Source organism: Odocoileus virginianus, chromosome 17, assembly GCF_023699985.2.
Source record: "Odocoileus virginianus isolate 20LAN1187 ecotype Illinois chromosome 17, Ovbor_1.2, whole genome shotgun sequence".
NCBI lineage: Eukaryota > Metazoa > Chordata > Mammalia > Artiodactyla > Cervidae > Odocoileus > Odocoileus virginianus.
Window position 1 is genome coordinate 59,864,802 of NC_069690.1, and position 17,966 is coordinate 59,882,767.

At 39.4% G+C, this 17,966-nt stretch overlaps 1 protein-coding gene and 1 non-coding gene across 15 annotated transcripts in view; one reads left to right on the plus strand and one right to left on the minus strand.

Annotated features, from left to right (window-relative positions):
- The window catches only part of HELZ (helicase with zinc finger), a 148,538-nt gene that overhangs the window by 26,621 nt on the left and 103,951 nt on the right, over positions 1-17,966 (minus strand). For all 14 annotated transcript variants that reach the window (XM_070480144.1, XM_070480137.1, XM_070480138.1 and 11 more), the window contains 7 exons: positions 17,346-17,397; positions 16,200-16,390; positions 14,117-14,324; positions 5,661-5,740; positions 3,090-3,639; positions 2,459-2,699; positions 1,154-1,670 (listed from right to left, as the gene is read on the minus strand). In XM_070480144.1, coding sequence (XP_070336245.1) covers positions 1,154-1,670; positions 2,459-2,699; positions 3,090-3,639; positions 5,661-5,740; positions 14,117-14,324; positions 16,200-16,390; positions 17,346-17,397 — 1,839 coding nt within the window. The remainder of the gene's footprint in view (positions 1-1,153; positions 1,671-2,458; positions 2,700-3,089; positions 3,640-5,660; positions 5,741-14,116; positions 14,325-16,199; positions 16,391-17,345; positions 17,398-17,966) is intronic.
- Positions 14,952-15,023, plus strand: TRNAC-GCA (transfer RNA cysteine (anticodon GCA)). Its single transcript has one exon. It is a non-coding gene; the product is annotated as a tRNA-Cys (tRNA).

Here is a 17,966-nt window from a genome sequence, read left to right on the forward strand (position 1 = left end):
AAGCTCCGTAACAGCTAAAACCAGAGCCACCACGCGACTCAGCAATTTCACTCCCGGGCACACATCTGGAAAAGACAAAAATTCTAACTTGAAAAGATACATGTGCCCCACTGTTCATAGCAGCACTGTTTAGAATAGCCAAGACATGGAAAACAAACTCAGTGTCCATCGACAGATGAATGGATAAAGAAAATGTGTGTGTATATATATGTATGGGCTTTCCTGACGGCGCAGATAGTAAAGAATCTGCCCACAATGCAGAAGACCCAGGTTCGATTCCTGGGTTGGGAAGATCCCCTGGAGAAGGAAATGGCAAAACACTCCAGTACTCTTACCTGGGAAATCCCATGGACAGAGGAGCCTGGTGGGCTACAGTCTGTGGGGTCATAAAGAGTTGGACATGACTGAGCAACACACACACACACACACACACACACACACACGCAGTGGAATATATTTGTGTGTGTGTGTGTGTGTGTGTGTGTGTGTGTGTGTATAAAACAGAATACTACTCAGCTACAAAAAAAATGAATTTTGCCATTTGCAGCAACATGGATGGGCCTGGAGATTATCACACCAAGTGAAGTCAGACAAAGTATTACATGATACCATTTATATGCAGAATCTGTAAAATAACACAAATGAATCTATATACAAAACTGAAAGAGGCACACAGACATAGAAAACTCATGGCTATTAACTTATGGCTATCAAAAGTGGGGGAAGGGGATAAACTGGGAGTATAGGATGAACTAATACAAACTGCTGTAAATTAAACAGATAAGCAACACAGATTTGCTGTGTAACACAGGGAATAGTATTCAGTATCTCATAATAATCCACAATGGAAAACAGATTAATAAATATATATACGTATAGATATAACTAAACCGCTTTGCTGTACTCCTGAAACTAACACAATATTGTAAAGCAGCTATGCTTCAATAAAAAACAAACAAAGCTTTAAAATGAAGCTGAAAAACAAGTTGCAAGAAAAGATCATCTTCACGTAAGATAATCTTCTAAGTTGCAAGAATTTAAGACTATTAAATTCAATAAGATCTGTCCACTATCATTATCAAACCAATAAATATTGATTTTTTTCACAATCAACTGATGGCTGAAAGGAGAAATGGAGAAGACAGAAACGTACCTCTTCTAAGCTGGGGAGCGAAGAGGACGACACCGTCCGGGAGGACAGCGGGTGGAGCGGCTCCTGACCGACAGCAGGCGGGTGGCTCTGCATTTGCACAAAAGGGGTCTGCGGGGGCCTGTGCGGCAGTGGAGGTAGGCCGTAGGGAAAGCCCGGCCCCATCAGGTGGTTCTGCTGTAAGTTAGCGAGAGTCCACGCTCCATCAGGGGCCAGGTACTTCAGAGGAGGAGGGGTGAGGTGCTCCGATGGCAACGAGAAAGGAGAGCTGAACATCGGGGGCGGCAGGCGCTGTGGGAACGCAGGGCTGTTGGCCGCCTCAAGGTCTCTGCTGCTGTCAGTGAAGTTCGGAAAGTGGGTGCTGTGGTCTGTGCTGGACGGGGGCGAGGGGGCTGCTGGCGGGCTCCTAGTCTGAACTTGTCTATACTGCAAAAGTCTTGATTGAGGTGGTGGCATTTCAGCTAGTTCCCGTGTTTCACTTTGCTCACGATTAGACAGTTCTCTGAGTAAGTCTTGAAACCTATGTAAGGATGATGAAATATGAGGAGAGCTTAGTCAACTACATGTGTAATTTTTACAAACAAAAGCATAATAACTAGAACTAGCATTAATTCATCTCAAAAGCAAGCATTAATGCTCACAGATGTTGAACTGAAGACACTAACTGTACCCAAGTATCTGACTTCTTTCTTCCCCTTTTGGCTTTAAAAGCAACTGTCGTTGTTTTTCCATGCCTTTGGTAGCTGGCAGTTACAGAAGGTCACCGTAACAGTGGATCTTACTCGGAAGGGATTGGGAAATGCTTCACTGCAGTCAAATGACGCACCATAAAAACAAATTTAGAATGAGCACTGAAGACTCAAACATCTGACTTAAAAGAGGGGAGAATTTTATGCAAAAAATATATTGTAGTAAATGTATAATTTTTAACTTTTAACATCTAATTTAATTCTGTTCTCTCTGCATTCTTTGCATTATGACTGAATATGGAAAAAACACCCACAGTGATGGTACATCTCTCTTTCACAAGAGACTGCAAAGCTAGAGGCCACATAAATCCACGGTCCACAGCAGACCTTCCACACCTAGGTTTTCACAAAAGTTACTTCTAAAAAGATGTTCTACATTTTAGAGTCAATCGACAGAACTGTGTAGCAGGTGCCTAGAAGGCTGGCATCCAGTTTCTTTGGGGCAGTATTCCAATACGAGGCTAAAAGGACAACATTCAAGAAAGAAAACAGTACGGAGGCCACGTCTCAGGGTCCCTGCTCAGTCTGCTGAAACGAGTGTGAGGCAGTGGTTTCTGACCGTGAGTCAGTCGTTTCTGCTTCATCTTCGGCACTGCTGGGGAGTTTCCAGTCTGCTCTCACTGGGGGCTGATGCAATCCAACGGGCGGCTGGGGAAGGTGCTGGAGGTGCGGGTGAGGGTGGTGGTGGTGCGGGTACGGGAGGCTGCCCTGACTGAGATAGGCGTGCTGCTCGCTCCACTGCTGTAGCCGCACATGCTGCTGCCTCAGGGTTTCCAGAGCCACGCTCCCGTGCATACGATCTGTAATCACATTTGTAACAAGTTTAAGTTTTCAGCGTTTAGGGTTTCAAGTTAATGTCTTCAAGAATTTTTACAATCAGATATTCTCCACAAAGACACGGCTACCATGTGAGTTTAGAGAAAGCAGGACTTCTAATTTCCCAGTAACTAAATCACCGTAATGATGGGGATTCCTCCTCACCCACAGCATGACGTAACCTGACACCAACTATACGCTTAGTTCTATATAGCATTTGGAACTAGATTCTGATTATTACACTAAGTTTTTTATTGGCCAGCGTTATGTGAAGAAATGAATCAATCCTGATTCAAATGAATACTGTACAGCACATGTCACTCAAGTAAACACTCCCAGACGCTGTCCCGTCCTGCAGCGACAGGAGAACTCACCCAAAGCCTCCCCCATCGGCAGGCCTGGGGGGCTCTCGTCCGGGAAGCTGTTCAGAGGTGAAGGCAGGATGGGGCCGGGCTGCGTGAGGGCCCGCAGGGGACTGTGGCCCTCCTGCAGCACGGGTGGGGGCTGCTGCTCGGGAACCACAGCCTCCACGGGCGGGGACTGTGGTCGGTGGGGAACTGTGTTACTGAGAAAAGCATTGCCGGGGCCGGCCGGGTAGGCAGGGGAGAGCTGAGGCGGCGGCGGGCCCAGCTGAGGGGCCACCTGACTGGGCTGGGCTGGCACGGGGCTCGGCTGTTCAGGCAAGTTACTCTGCTGCTGATTCAGCAAGGCGTGCTGCTGCGGAATTGGGAAGGGTGGTCTCGGGAGCTGGGGAAGGGGATGAAAATGACGACCAGGCATGGCGTACTGTGCGTGGGGGGCAGGGAGAGGAAGGTTTATGTGTCTTGGGGTGAGATTATCTTTGCGATGAAATTTGGGATTGGGATAAACAATGCCAGGACGTGATTCAGGACTTCTGTTCTGCGGGTTTGATTCCAAATCAATCTAAAAAAAAAAAAAAAGGAGAAATATTTTTTTAGCTGCAGAAGATCTAAGTCCTGTGGCTTCCCACCTTTCCTCCCCTCAGCACTTCTAAAGGATATGATCCACTCTTATCAGTAGGAGCAAGAGCATTGCGTGCCTAGTAAATCACTTTCTGACAATCAAGTAAAAGAATATTCTTTAAATCAGGAAACATGAAACAGAAAAAACAGCATATTAAATCTGAGTCATAAGGAGAGATACTACTATTTTATTAGCATATCCATTTTTAAAACATTATTTTTTTTTTACACTTCCTTCCTTGGAAAGATAACCAATTATTTCTTTCTGATATAAATCACTGAAATGTGTTCTTTCTTTCTGATTTTATTGCTTTTATACATCTCTTCCCTCAAACATATCTACATTAAAAAACTTGTCTCAAATAACTTTGAAGTGAACAAAAAAATAAGCACTGTATCATCTTCGAATAATCTGTTTGGCTGTCAATTTTTGCCATCATTCCTTCCACAAACACTTATTGAGGGCATATCAAGGACACTGCCTGATGTGAGAGATTAAAGGCACAATAAGACTGCATCTGGACCATCAAGACTGCAGAGCGAGGGCTGGCAGAGCATGGCCCCCAGGCCATTTCCAGTCCACTATGTTTTTGCCCACGAAGTGTTACTGGAACACGGCCACACTCATGCATTTACATGCTGTCTGCGCCTCTTCTCTCACAACGATGGCGGAGGAGAGCAGCTGCAACAGAAGCCACATGGCCACAAAGTCTGAGAGTTGACTGTCTTACAGAAAGTTTTCCAAACTCTGGCTCAGAGTCCAGTGGAGGACATCACCCGTAAACGTAAAATCAGAGGTGTTGTGAGAGGCTGTGACATGAGATCCCACAGCCTGAGAAAGTCAAGGGTGGCCTCACAGAGATGATGCCACTTGGGCTGAATCTTTACAAGAGGTTGGAATTTTGCAGTGAGGGAAAGACATACTAGAAAAAGGTAGGTAGCAGCTTACACACTGAGAGGAGAGCAGACAAAAAGTACAGTGGCTACGAGCGGATGAGAAGTTTTGTGCACAGAGAGCTACAACTAGGCTTGCATGCTAATTTCCTCCTCCTTGACATCAAATAAAACTCCAACAGCCTAGTTACACAAGGCCCTGAATGATTCAATACTGGACATAAACATTTTTCTTTTAATTTCAAAAACTGTGGTAAGCTACTGAAGGTTTTTAAGCTACAGCATGCTGTCTTCCTTCTGAAACACAAGAAGGGAAGTGACTGGAAGAGGACAGATTAGTTTTCAGGGAAACTCCCTCTGAGGCTGGTGATGAAGAAGTAAGGGTGTCTGAGGACAAAAAGTGTCAAGTCCAAAGTTGTCAGCTAGCAGGGTGGAATCCTGAGGGTTTAATCTCTAAGGCGAGGTCATCCTCTGATCATGAGAATAATGGCGGAAGGTACCCAGTCATCCAAAGAGCTGCTGAGTAAACTGGGCAAAGGGAGCCTGGTACACACAGGAAACAGGGAGGTGCCCCACGGGTGCCCTGAGGCCAGAAAGCATGGGTCTCCAGTAACACTAATCCAACCAACGATGTGATTTCTACCCAGCTGGCTCATGAGTACAGACACAGATGAACAAATGGGTTAAGAGTTAAGGATGGGTACAGCAGGCGTGATGAGAGAGGGCTTGAGAATGTGAAGTCTTCCTTCTTCACTATAACAGCTCTTCCCAATCTGAGATAATTTTTAATGACACAACTATAGCTGTGTCTTCACTTACTACTTTATCATAAGAAGTCTCTAAATTTGAGTCTATCACTGAACAACATAATTTGAGAAAGTACTCTGATAAATAAAATAATGTAGCAAAGAAACAGCAGAGGGAGACAGTGCAATGTGCCCACTAGATCCTCATCAAACAACAAAACGTAAAAGGGGAGATAATTTTCTACAAAACACCAGGATTCTAAGATGATCAATTAAACTAAATCCATGAGAACAATGCATTCACTAAAGGTAAATAACCTACCTGTTTTGCTTCTGTAGGTTTTTTCTCTGGTGTTCGAATCTTATTAATTTCAGGTCCAGGATTATTTGTATCACTTTTACCTAAGGAAATATTTTAAAGTTATTATACACTGTCTCCAATAGATGTCACAAATTCCAATGACTATTCAATATTAGACAAAAAGTAGGATATTTTAAACATTTTTTTCACCCATTATTGATTATTACTACTTTGGTTTTGTTCTTAAAATTCTGGAGTTGCAATTTCTCTGCAAGAAAGAAAATTGATAAATGAAGCAAATTTCTTTGACAAGACAAAAACTCAGTAAGGGATAACCTTAAAACAGCAAATAATCTGAAAGATAACTGCCCATTCTCCAGGAGTTTACAGTCTCATTTTTGTAGACTAGACAAAAAAAAGGCCTTGGTGTTTCTGGCTATGTATAGCTTAATATTTTGGCCACTTACAAATGCAATTAAGCAAAACTCCAAATAATCTGTCAATTTTATTTAGTAAAGGAGTCTAAGATCCCCTGGAGGAAGGCACGCCAACCCACTCCAGTGTTCTTGCCTGGAGAATCCCATGCACAGAGGAGCCTGGCAGGGCACAGTCCATGGGGTCGCAAAGAGTTGGAAGTGACTGAAACAACTCAGCACACACGCACACAAAGGAATCCAAACTAAATAAAGATATTCTGAAAAGAATGCATCATATTTTCAAAAGTAATGGATATCAAACTAAATATAAGTGTATGATAAATAATAAAGGAAGCAGTATTAAGGTTAAAAAATCACAATTATAATAGACAAATAATGCTAGTTCATGCATGTGAAAGGCTTTTAATCTATAAGAACTAACTACTGGATATTCTAAATCTCTTCAAAGAATCCTTAATTTGAGTTCTTCTTTGAAAACAATCTTTTAAGAATGCCACTGCCAAAACAGCCTTACCACTAAACCTTAGAAACGAAAACTACAACGCCCAAGATGAAAAATACAGTTAGCAGAGTAGACACTGCAGAAGAAAAACAGTGAACCTGAAGGCATTAGCAGTAGAAACAATGCTTGATGAAACACAAAAAGAAAAAAAGAAATTTTTTAAAAAATGAAAAGGGCATGCACGAACTGTGGGAAAATTTTAGTTCAGTTCAGTCACTCAGTCATGTCTGACTCTTTGCGACCCCATGAACTGCAGCACACCAGGCCTCCCTGTCCATCACCAACTCCCGGAGTCCACCCAAACCCGTGTCCATTGAGTTGGTGATGCCATTCAACCATCTCATCCTCTGTCATCCCCTTCTCCTCCTGCCCCCAATCTTTCCCAGCATCAGGGTCTTTTCAAATGAGTCAGCTCTTCGCATCAGGTGGCCAAAGTATTGGAGTTCCGGCTTCAACATCAGTTCTTCAAGAAGCCTAATAAATCTATGCCCCGACCAGTAATGCTGAAGAAGCTGAAGTTGAATGGTCCTATGAAGACCTATAAGACCTTCTAGAACTGAAACCCAAAAAGAGATGTCCTTTTCATTATAGGTGACTGGAATGCAAAATTAGGAAGTCAAGAAATACCTGGAGTAACAGGCAAATTTGGCCTTGGAGTACAGAATGAAGCAGGGCAAAGATTAACAGAGCTTTGCTAAGAGAACACACCAGTCATAGCAAATACACTCTTCCAACAAACACAAGAGAAGACTCCACACATGGAAATCACCAGATGGTCAATACCGAAATCAGATTGATTGTATTCTTTGCAGCCAAAGATGGAGAAGCTTTATACAGTCAGCAAAAGCAAGACCGGGAGCTGACTGTGGCTCAGATCATGAACTCCTTACTGCCAAATTCAGGCTTAAATTGAAGAAAGTAGGGAAAACCACTAGACCATTCCAAATCAAATCCCTTATGATTAATACAGTGGAAGTGATGAATAGATTCAAGGGATTAGATCTGACAGAGTGCTTAAAGAACTATGGACGGAAGTTCATGACATTGTACAGGGGGCTGGGATCAAGACCATCCCCAGGAAAAAGAAATGCAAAAAGGCAAAATGGTTGTCTGAGGCGGCCTTAGAAATAGCTATGAAAAGAAGAGATGTGAAAGGCAAAGGAGAAGAGGAAAGACATACCCATTTGAACGCAGTTTCAAAGAAGAGCAAGGAGAGATAAGAAAGCCTTCCTCAGCAATCAATGCAAAGAAATAGAGGAAAACAATAGAATGGGAAAGACTAGAGATCTCTCCAAGAAAATCAGGGATACCAAGGGAACATTCATGCAAAGATGGGCTCAATAAAGGACAAAAATGGTATGGACCTAACAGAAGCAGAAGATATTAAGATGAGGTGGCAAGAATACACAGAATAACTATACAAAAAACCCAGATAATCACAATGGTGTGATCACTCACCTAGAGCCAGACATCCTGGAATGCGAAGTCAAGTGGGCCTTAGGAAGCATCACTAAGAACAAAGCTAATGGAGGTGATGGAATTCCAGGTGAGCTATTTCAAATCCTAAAAGATGATGCTGTGAAAGTGCTGCACTCAATATGCCAGCAAATTTGGAAAACTCAGCAGTGGCCACTAGACTGGAAAAGGTCAGTTTTCATTCCAATCCCAAAGAAGGGAATTGCCAAAGAATGCTCAAGCTACCTCACAACTGCACTCATCTCACACACTAGCAAAGTAATGCTCAAAATTCTCCAAGTCAGATTTCAACAATACGTGAACCATGAACTTCCAGATGTTCAAGCTGGTTTTAGAAAAGGCAGAAGAACCAGAGATCAAACTGCCAACATCCGTTGGATCACCAAAAAACCAAGAGAGTTCCAGAAAAACATCTACTTCTGCTTTACTGACTATGCCAAAGTCTTTAACTGTGTGGATCACAACAAACTGTAGAAAATTATTTAAGAGATGCGAATACCAGACCACCTGACCTGCCTCCTGAGAGGTGTGTATGCAGGACAAGAAGCAACAGTTAGAACTGGGCATGAAACAACAGACTGGTTCCAAATCGGGAAAGGAGTACGTCAAGGCTGTATATTGTCCCCCTGCTTATGTAACTTCTATGCAGAGTAGATCAGGAGAAACGCTGGGCTGGAGGAGGCACAAGCAGGAATCAAGATTGCCGGGAGAAATATCAATAACCTCAGATATGCAGATGACACCACCCTCATGGCAGAAAGTGAAGAGGAACTAAAGAGCCTCTTGATGAAAGTGAAAGAGGAGAGTGAAAAAGTTGGCTTAAAGCTCAACATTCACAAAACTAAGATCATGGCATCCGGTCCCACCACTTCATGGCAAAAAGATGGGGAAACAGTAATAGACTTAATTTTGGGGGGCTCCAAAATCACTGCAGATGGTGACTGCAGGCATGAAATAAAAAGACACTTACTCCTTGGAAGAAAAGCTATGACCAACCTAGACAGCACATTACTTTGCCAACAAAGGTCCGTGTAAGTCAAGGCTGTGGTTTTTCCAGTAGTCATGTATGGACGTGAGAATTGGACTATAAAGAAAGCTGAGCGTCAAAGAATTGATGCTTTTGAATTGTGGTGTTGGAGAAGACTCTTGAGAGTCCCCTGGACTTCAAGGAGATCCAACCAGTCCATCCTAAAGGAGATCAGTCCTGAATATTCATTGGAAGGACTGATGTTGAAGCTGAAACTCCAATACTTTGGCCACCTGATGCGAAGAGCTGACTTATTTGAAAAGACCCTGATACTGGGATCGATTGAAGGAGGGAGAAGAAGGGGATGACAGATGATGACATGGTTGGATGGCATCACTGACTCAATGGACATGAGTGGGAGTAAACTCCAGGAGTTGGTGATGGACAGGGAGGCCTGGCGTGCTGCAGCCTATGGGGTCGCAAAGAGTCGGACACGACTGATTGACTGAACTGAACTGAAATGGGCAGCTGAAATTCCAGAAGAGAAAAAGAGGTGAAACAGAAACAAACTCTAACGAAATAGAAGTCAAAGCTTTCCTTATTTGATGAAAACTGTAAACCCACACATCCAAGAAGCTCAACAAACCCCAAACCCAAGAAGCATGAATAAAACTACTTCCAAGGAACATTATCATAATCAAACTACTAAAACTAGTATAAAAAGAAACTCTTAAAAATAGTTAGAGAAATAAAGACATGTTATATACAGAAAAACAAAGATAAAGATGACATCAGATTTCTCACTGGAAACAATGTAAGCAAGAAAACTAAAAGATAAAGACTATCAACCAAGATTCTATACCCTGTAAAAATCTTTCAAAATTGCTAGTGAAATAAAAAATTTTCAGACATATAAATGCTGAAAGGATTCATCACCAACAGGCTCGCAGTACAAGGTGTGTGAAAAGAAGTCCTTTAGGCAGAAGAAAACTTATTGAAATAGAAACATGAGTATCAAGACTATCAGAAATACTAACTGCATGGAGATACAAAAGATTATTTGTCTTACTATTTAAAACACTTTAAAAAAGATACTTGGCTATTTCAATGAAAATAATAACAATGTTTGGGGCTTATAACATAGGTAACAGTAAAATGCATGATAACAACACTTAAAGGCCAGAAGAGGAAAAACTGAAATATTGTAATGTTCTTTTGTACACCTGATACCTGAAGTGATAGAACATAAAATGGAAAGTAAACTGTGGTAAAATGAAGATGAATGCTATTAACCTTAAAGCAAATACTAAAATAATAAAAAGAGCTACAGCTAATAATCCAGCAAAGGAGATAAAATGGAAGCATAAAAAATATGCAACTAATTCAAAAGAAGGCAGAATCAAAGGAAAAAGGGAACGAAACCAGACTGGACAAATTTGAAACAGATAGGAAGATGATAAAATAACTCTATCAGTAATCACATCAAGTATAAATGTTCTAGACCTCCCAACTAAATGGCAGAGATTGTCACATTAGATTTTTTGTAAAGTAAAAGAAATACAGTTTAAGTATAAAGACAAAACAAGTTAAAAATAGAAATTAAAACAAATACTGTGCTATCACTTGCCAAAAGAAAGGTGAAGTGTCTGCACTGATGTTCAACAAAATAGAGCACAGAGCAAAGAATATTATCAGAGATAAAGAAGTTCATTCCATAATGAAAAATGAGCTAATTAATCAAGAGTTGCTGTTCAGTCACTAAGTCGTGTCTGACTCTTTGCGACCCCATGAACTGTAGCACGCCGGGGTTTCCTGTCCTTCACTATCTCCCTGAGTTTGCTCAAACTCATGTCCAAGAGTTATAATCCTAAATGTTTATGTACCTAACATCAGAAACTTCAAAAATCATCAAGCAAAAGTCAAAGGAAAAATATATAAACACCAATGATATTTGGAGAATTCAATATTCCTTTCTCAATATTCATTTTTTAAAAGGTAGACAGAAAATCAGCAAAGACAAAGCAGACTTGAACAGTCCTATCAAGCAACCTGACCTGCAGCCACTGGAGTGCTCCACTCTTATTCAATGTGCATGGAGCATGAGAAAGACAGACCACATCCTAAGCCGTAAAACAAATCTCAGTAAGTTCAAAGGGATTCAAGTCATGCAAAGTGTGTTCCCTTATCACAACTGAATTAAAACTAGAAAGCAGTAAGAGAAAAATACTTAGAAATCTATCTCTAATAACTCACCTAAATTCACCTTTGTAAATAATCCATGGATCTAATTTTAAGAGAAATCAGAAAGTGTACTGGACTGAATGAAATAAAAATATAATACTGGGATTCTGTGGGATGCACTACTGGGGAGATACCTATATCAATCTAGGCCTTCAACCTTAACAAAATACGTGCAAGACTTATAGTTTGAAAAAAAAAAAAAATTTAAGGCAGAAAGTGAAGACCTTAAAGAAGAGAGAGACACTCTGTTCATATATCAGAAAATTAAATATTAAGATGTCAGTTCTCCCCCAAAACTGACCCACAGATTCAGCACAATTCTAGTCAAAATCCCAGCAGGTTTTTTTGTAGAAACTGACAAGCTGATTCTAAAATGTAGGTGAAAATGCAAAGGACCTGGAATAGAATCTTCTGAAAAAGAAGAATAAAGTTGAAAGGACTCATACTACCTGATTTCAAGATTTTCATAAAGCTACAGTGCTCAAGACAGCATGTTGGGCAACAATGAGCACATGCACCAACAGAAGACAACACGGCCTTCACACACGTGGCAAACTGACGTTGACAGAGGCACCAGGCGATTTTAACAGAGGAGAGGAGGCTGTTTTCAAAAAATGGTGTTAGCTGTTTACAATAGCCAGGACATGGAAGCAACCTAGATGTCTAGCAGCAGATGAATGGATAAGAAAGCTGTGGTACATATACACAATGGACTATTACTCAGTTATTAAAAATAATGCATTTGAATCAGTTCTAATGAGGTAGATGAAACTGGAGCCTATCATACAGAGTGAAGTAAGTCAGAAAGAAAAACACCAATACAGTATATTAAGGCATATATGGAATTTAGAAAGATGGTAACAATGACCCTATATACAAGACAGCAAAAGAGACACAGATGTAAAGAACAGACTTTTGGACTCTGGGAGAAGGCGAGGGTGGGATGATTTGAGAGAAGAGCATTGAAACATGTATATTATCATATGTGAAACAGATCGTCAGTCCAAGTTTGATGCATGAGACAGGGTGCTCGGGGCTGGTGCACTGGGATGACCTTGAGGGATGGGATGGGGAGGGAGGTGGGGGGGGGTTCAGGATGGGGAACACATGTACACCCATGGTGGATTCATGTGAATGTATGGCAGAAACCACTACAATATTGTAAAGTAATTAGCCCCCAATTAAAATAAATTAATTAAAAACAAATAAATAACAAAAATGTGTTAGAACAACTGAGCATACATATATGCAAAAATAAAATGATCATAAAGAAAATTTTCAGTTCTTACTTCATACCATATATAAAAATTAACTCAAAGGAGACCCTAATATAAAAGCTGAAACTATTAAACTTCTAGAAAAAAACGCAGAAGGCAAAAAAACTTAAGATATAATGCCAAAAGCATGACACATAGAAAAAAAAAAATAAACTGGACTTCATCAAAAATGAAAACTTCTATTCTCTGAAAGATACTGTTAAGAAAATTAAAAGGCAAGAGACAACCTAGAAGAAAATATTTTCAAAATGCACATCTAATTAAAGATTTTTATCCAGAATGTATAAAGAATTCATAACTTAGTAAGACAAGCCATAAAACAGTGGACAAAAGATATGAATAGACACTGCATCAAAGATGTATACATAACAAACAAACCCAACGAAAAGATACTCAACATCATTGGTCACCAGGTACATGCAAAACAATACAGTAACTGGATATTATCAGATATCCATGAGCAAGGGTAAAACTTAAAAAGCTGATGGCACCAAGAAATAATGAGAACTAAGGAGCAACTAAAAATCTCACACACAGTAGAAATTAAAAATGGTTTTGGTCACTTTGGAAAACAGTACGGCAGTTTCTTACAAAGTTAACAAAAGTGCCAACATAACAGTTCAGGCCTGGGTATCTACCCAAGAGAAATGAAAATATGTTTGACACATAGCATGTTCATAGCAGCTTTACTCATGACAGCCAAAAATCAGAAATAATTAAGGACAGATAAAAACAATTAATGGATAAAGACAGTGTAGTACATCCATGCAAGGGACTACTAATCAACAGCAGAAAGGAACAAACAACTGATACAGACAACACAAATGAATCTCGAAAGTTTAAATTAAGCTAAGTGAACGAGCCCAGACACCATGACTTAATTTACATGACAGACTAAAGACAAAAGTACACGGACATAAACCAGAGGAGCGGGCGCCAGAGGAGCTGGAGGAAGAGACTGACTGCAAAGGAATATGAGGGTGTCTCTAGGGTAATGTAAAAACTCTGAATCTCGATACTGGTGGTGGTGAACACCTCTATATGTGCGTCAAGACACATCAAACTACACTTCAAAAGGCTGAATTTCACCATGTATAAATTATACCCCAATAAACTAGACTGTAAAAAATACAGAGGGTAATTTTTCCTTATTTATAAATTCTAGTAGACAAGAGACTAGGATTTGCACAAGAAATAACTACTTTAAATCAATTATTGCCAGAGTAGCATTCATGTTTGGTATGCTACAAAAATATTTTGCATCAACAAAAATGTTTAACGGGAGAGGGCTTGCTGTCTCAGTTTTAAATGATTCTCATTTAAAATAATCTAAATACTAATATTTTTTCAGGAAATGGATAATATCAATCATAAGTGACAGGCTGCATGCAAATTATGTATATCTGTGCACTTATCTGTGTCTTCTGGAGAGAGGACCCAGGGTTTTTACATTGGATTCCTTCTCAAAGAGGTCTTCTATGAACGACTTAACAATCATCCAGCTAGAGGAACTTTACATGGTGATACCACTTGGCATGTCATCAACTTATGAGCATGAGAACAACAAAGCAGCTCACCGTTTCGACTTTGCTCATGTTGATCCTTCTCCTGATGCTGATTCTGTGGCTGCCCTAGGCTGACAGGTGGGTGGTGCCCAAGGCCATAAGGAATAGGAGACCCACGCCCATGTGTCTGTAAGAGGTTCATGTTGTAGGCCATTGCTGCCTGGTGTGTAATGATTCGAGGATCAACCGCAAACCTACCCTGGTATCCTGTCCATGGCACCTAGGTTATTACAAGAAACAAAATAATTGCTTTAAGGACATTGTGGCAGTCAAACTGCTACAGTGCTATTAATTAGGAAGGCGCAAACACACAGAGATGCTAATTCTACTAAACTGAATAACTACAAAATGAATGCTGGTAGTAACAATTGGTAGAATGATGGTTATATCTTAATTGGCTCTTTGAATCTTTAGTGTGGAAGGGAAAATTGATCATTTCCTGTACATGCTAGGTTAGAAAGAAATCAACAACTTAAAATAGGTATTAACAATTATTTTTTGAGGCATCAAATCATTTTATAGACGTGAATCATTTTCCTTCAATATGAATGTACATATGTAACAGGTTACCATGAAAATTGCCTTTTAAAGTCATAACTGTATATATATATGGTTTAATAAACTTGAATAAAAGGACAGGGAAAAACTTGAAGAAAGAATTCAGTCTAGAGAGTCTCAACTCAAAAATATATGTATTTTTACTACTCTTTTATATGAATAATGAAATCATTTAAGGTTCATTTACTGTCAGCAAAATTCAAACAGGTCACTAATTTAACTAATGCTTCTGATTAATTAAACTACAGAAACAGAAAATTTCTTTCAAATTTTCGAATATCGAGAGGCTTCCCTAGTGGCTCAGATGGTAAAGCGTCTGTCTGCAATGCAGAAGACCCGGGTTCGATCCCTGGGTTGGGAAGATCCCCTGGAGAAGGAAATGGCAGCCCACTCCAGTATTCTTGCCTAATGCTTCTGATTAATTAAACTAAAGAAACAGAAAATTTCTTTAGGTGTGTCTAAATATATAGTTGCTGCATATTAACATACAAGGAATAAATACAATGACATCTGGGCTACCATCTCTATTATTTTAATATAACTGTTAAATGCAGACTCTTAGAAATCTTATATAGTAAAAGCCTCTGTGACCTAGTGAAATGAAATCTAGATCCTAAGCAACTTACTATTTAAAGCAGATGATGTATAATGTTGCCAGGATGTCTGGGAAGAAATAACTCAGCTAAAATTGAAAGTCTATGGGGAGCTGACATAAATGAGATACTTCTTATTGACAGTTATCCTCACTGGCTGCCGTGATTGTGAACTATCATGACCAATACGGCTGAAAAATGTCAGCAGATATGCATTTTTGCATTTTGGGCATGTGGACAGGGGTGTCCAAGATCCTTAACAATGATCATCTCTATCTGAAATTATAGTACTTGTCTTAAATGAAGGAAATATTCTCCAGGCTAAAAATTCCTGATTTGGAAATATTTGTATAACAGTAAATTTTTCACTTACCAAAATATTCAAAAATCTTAAAGAAAATAAAAATGAGTTTTACATAAGATGGAAGCCCTCTAAAAATCTAGGCAGTCTTAGAAATGATTTAATAATGTTTTTAAGTATAGGCAGGATTTCAGAAGGAAGGCGTGGAATTCCTCAGATATGTTTAGATCCAAGGGAGCTAGGCTGCTCTACACCCTTCTGTCTCCTTCTTAGGAAGCGTTAGTAAATCATATAAGAATGAAAAAGCAAATGATAAAATAAAAACATCACTTTACAAAACAAGAGTCCAATTTACTAGCTCTTGTTAACTTTTAGCCCAACTTTTCCCAGTAAAAATATTTAAAACAATACAAAGGCTTCTCAATCAAAACATCCAATCTATAGATTTCTTGACAGCCACTGACAATCCAGTAACAATCTGTAAGCAACAATTCACATTTTTGGGGTCATAAGAGCTGTTTTTAAAGAAGTTTACAGGCATTGAAGAGCCGGAAAAAAAGACTGGTAGAACACTATTTGGGTAGTAATTTAGTGAAGCCTATTTTATCTCATTTGACAGAGAGTATCTTAAACAGCTACTTACAGGTAAAGGCACGGACATAACGACATTCCCTCCATAGACAGCAGGTACATAAAGAATACTCGTCCCAGTGTGAGGATCGATTCTTTGAACAGGGCTTGGAGATTTCCCCAAATTTGGGTGAGGTCCAAGAGGAGGTGGAGGAGTATATGCTCTGATAGGATTGCCAATAAGCACAGAGGGATTGGGCTGAACTGAAAAACAAATAGAAAAAGGACATAATAGCTCTACATATTCACATAGACAAAAATAATTAAAGTCATCCCACAGCAAAATACATTTCCCAGGTTTGCCATAAGGTATCTTATAATCAAAGAGATATCAGTGTAGAAGAGTAAAGCATATTAAAAAAAAAATCATTTTACCACATTCACTGAAACTATTTGACTTGAGAGGTACAATGTATTCCTTTTATAAACTTCCCCACAAGGGAAGCCCAAGAACACTGGAGTGGATAGCCTAACCCTTCTCCAGTGGATCTTGCAGACCCAGGAATCCAACCGGGGTCTCCTGCATTGCAGGTGGATTCTTTACCAACTGATCTATCAGGGAAGCCCTTTTATAAACTAGCATAATTTTAAATGTCTTGCAAAGAGCTGGAGATGTGGCTTTCAAGAGAGACAACCATACATACAACACATAAACATGCATATACAGTAAACATTCTTCTAAGAGCAGAACACGCACACAATTCTTCAGAACAAAGTTCTGACCTGTGACTGTTACACAGCCGCGCACAAAATGGTTAAGCGATTGTTGTTTTAAAAGCATAATTCTGCAATTAAAAAAATTTTTTTTTGTGTTTTTTCTAATTCTGCAACATTTTGAATCAAATAAACTTTATCTTAAAATGTATAAACAAACACTTGTAAGATATCAATGATATATCAATATTATATCCCAAACCTTATACTGCACAGGAGGCTTAAATGTTCATCCTCACAATTTCTACATTATGTACACTGGTGCCCGTAAAACCACCCCTTGACAGAAATGACACATCAGAGCATTCACAAGAACAGTTGTGTTAAATAAAAGCTGGCTGAGTTCCAAAGTGTCTGTGTGTGTGTCCCCCTCTCCCCATGAAATCTGGGATAAATGTCTTGCATCACAAAAACAAGTTTTCATAGGATTAATTCTTCCACTTACCAATTCCATCATTCTGGAAATGATCACTCTGGGTATGATGGAGGCTTTTCCCCTTTATAGAAAAACACAAATAATAATTTAAACATACCTAATATGAAAGAACAATAACCATTTTCCTAGTCCCATGCAAAAGAAATGTATATAACAACAATTAAAATTTAAAGATTGTGAGTCTGTAATTAATAACCATTAGATGCCTCTGAGCTGAGTTTCTGTTTTAAACACTAAGTCATGGTGCTAGGCCTCAAGTTTCCTCAATTCAAACTAAGGATCCTTAAAATTCCTTTTTCTTTTTAAATAAATTTTTATGTTAAAAGAAATATGCACCAACATGACTGATACCTAAATTCTATTCCTTTGCAGCTTCTCTATCAATTCTCTATGAATTAGATAATGATGTAAAAGCTCTTTTCAAGGGAAACATATCAGTCTTCAACTCTTGAAGATAAGAACCTTTAAAATAATGACATGGACATAAACATGCTTTGGGTGTATGATATTTTAAGTATGATTCATGTGGTCTTACACTGTAAAATTTACTGAGTGAACAGGAAAATACACAGTGTTAAAATCTGCTTAAGATAATGTACAAATTTTCTAGAATGCAATGTGGCAGTGCAT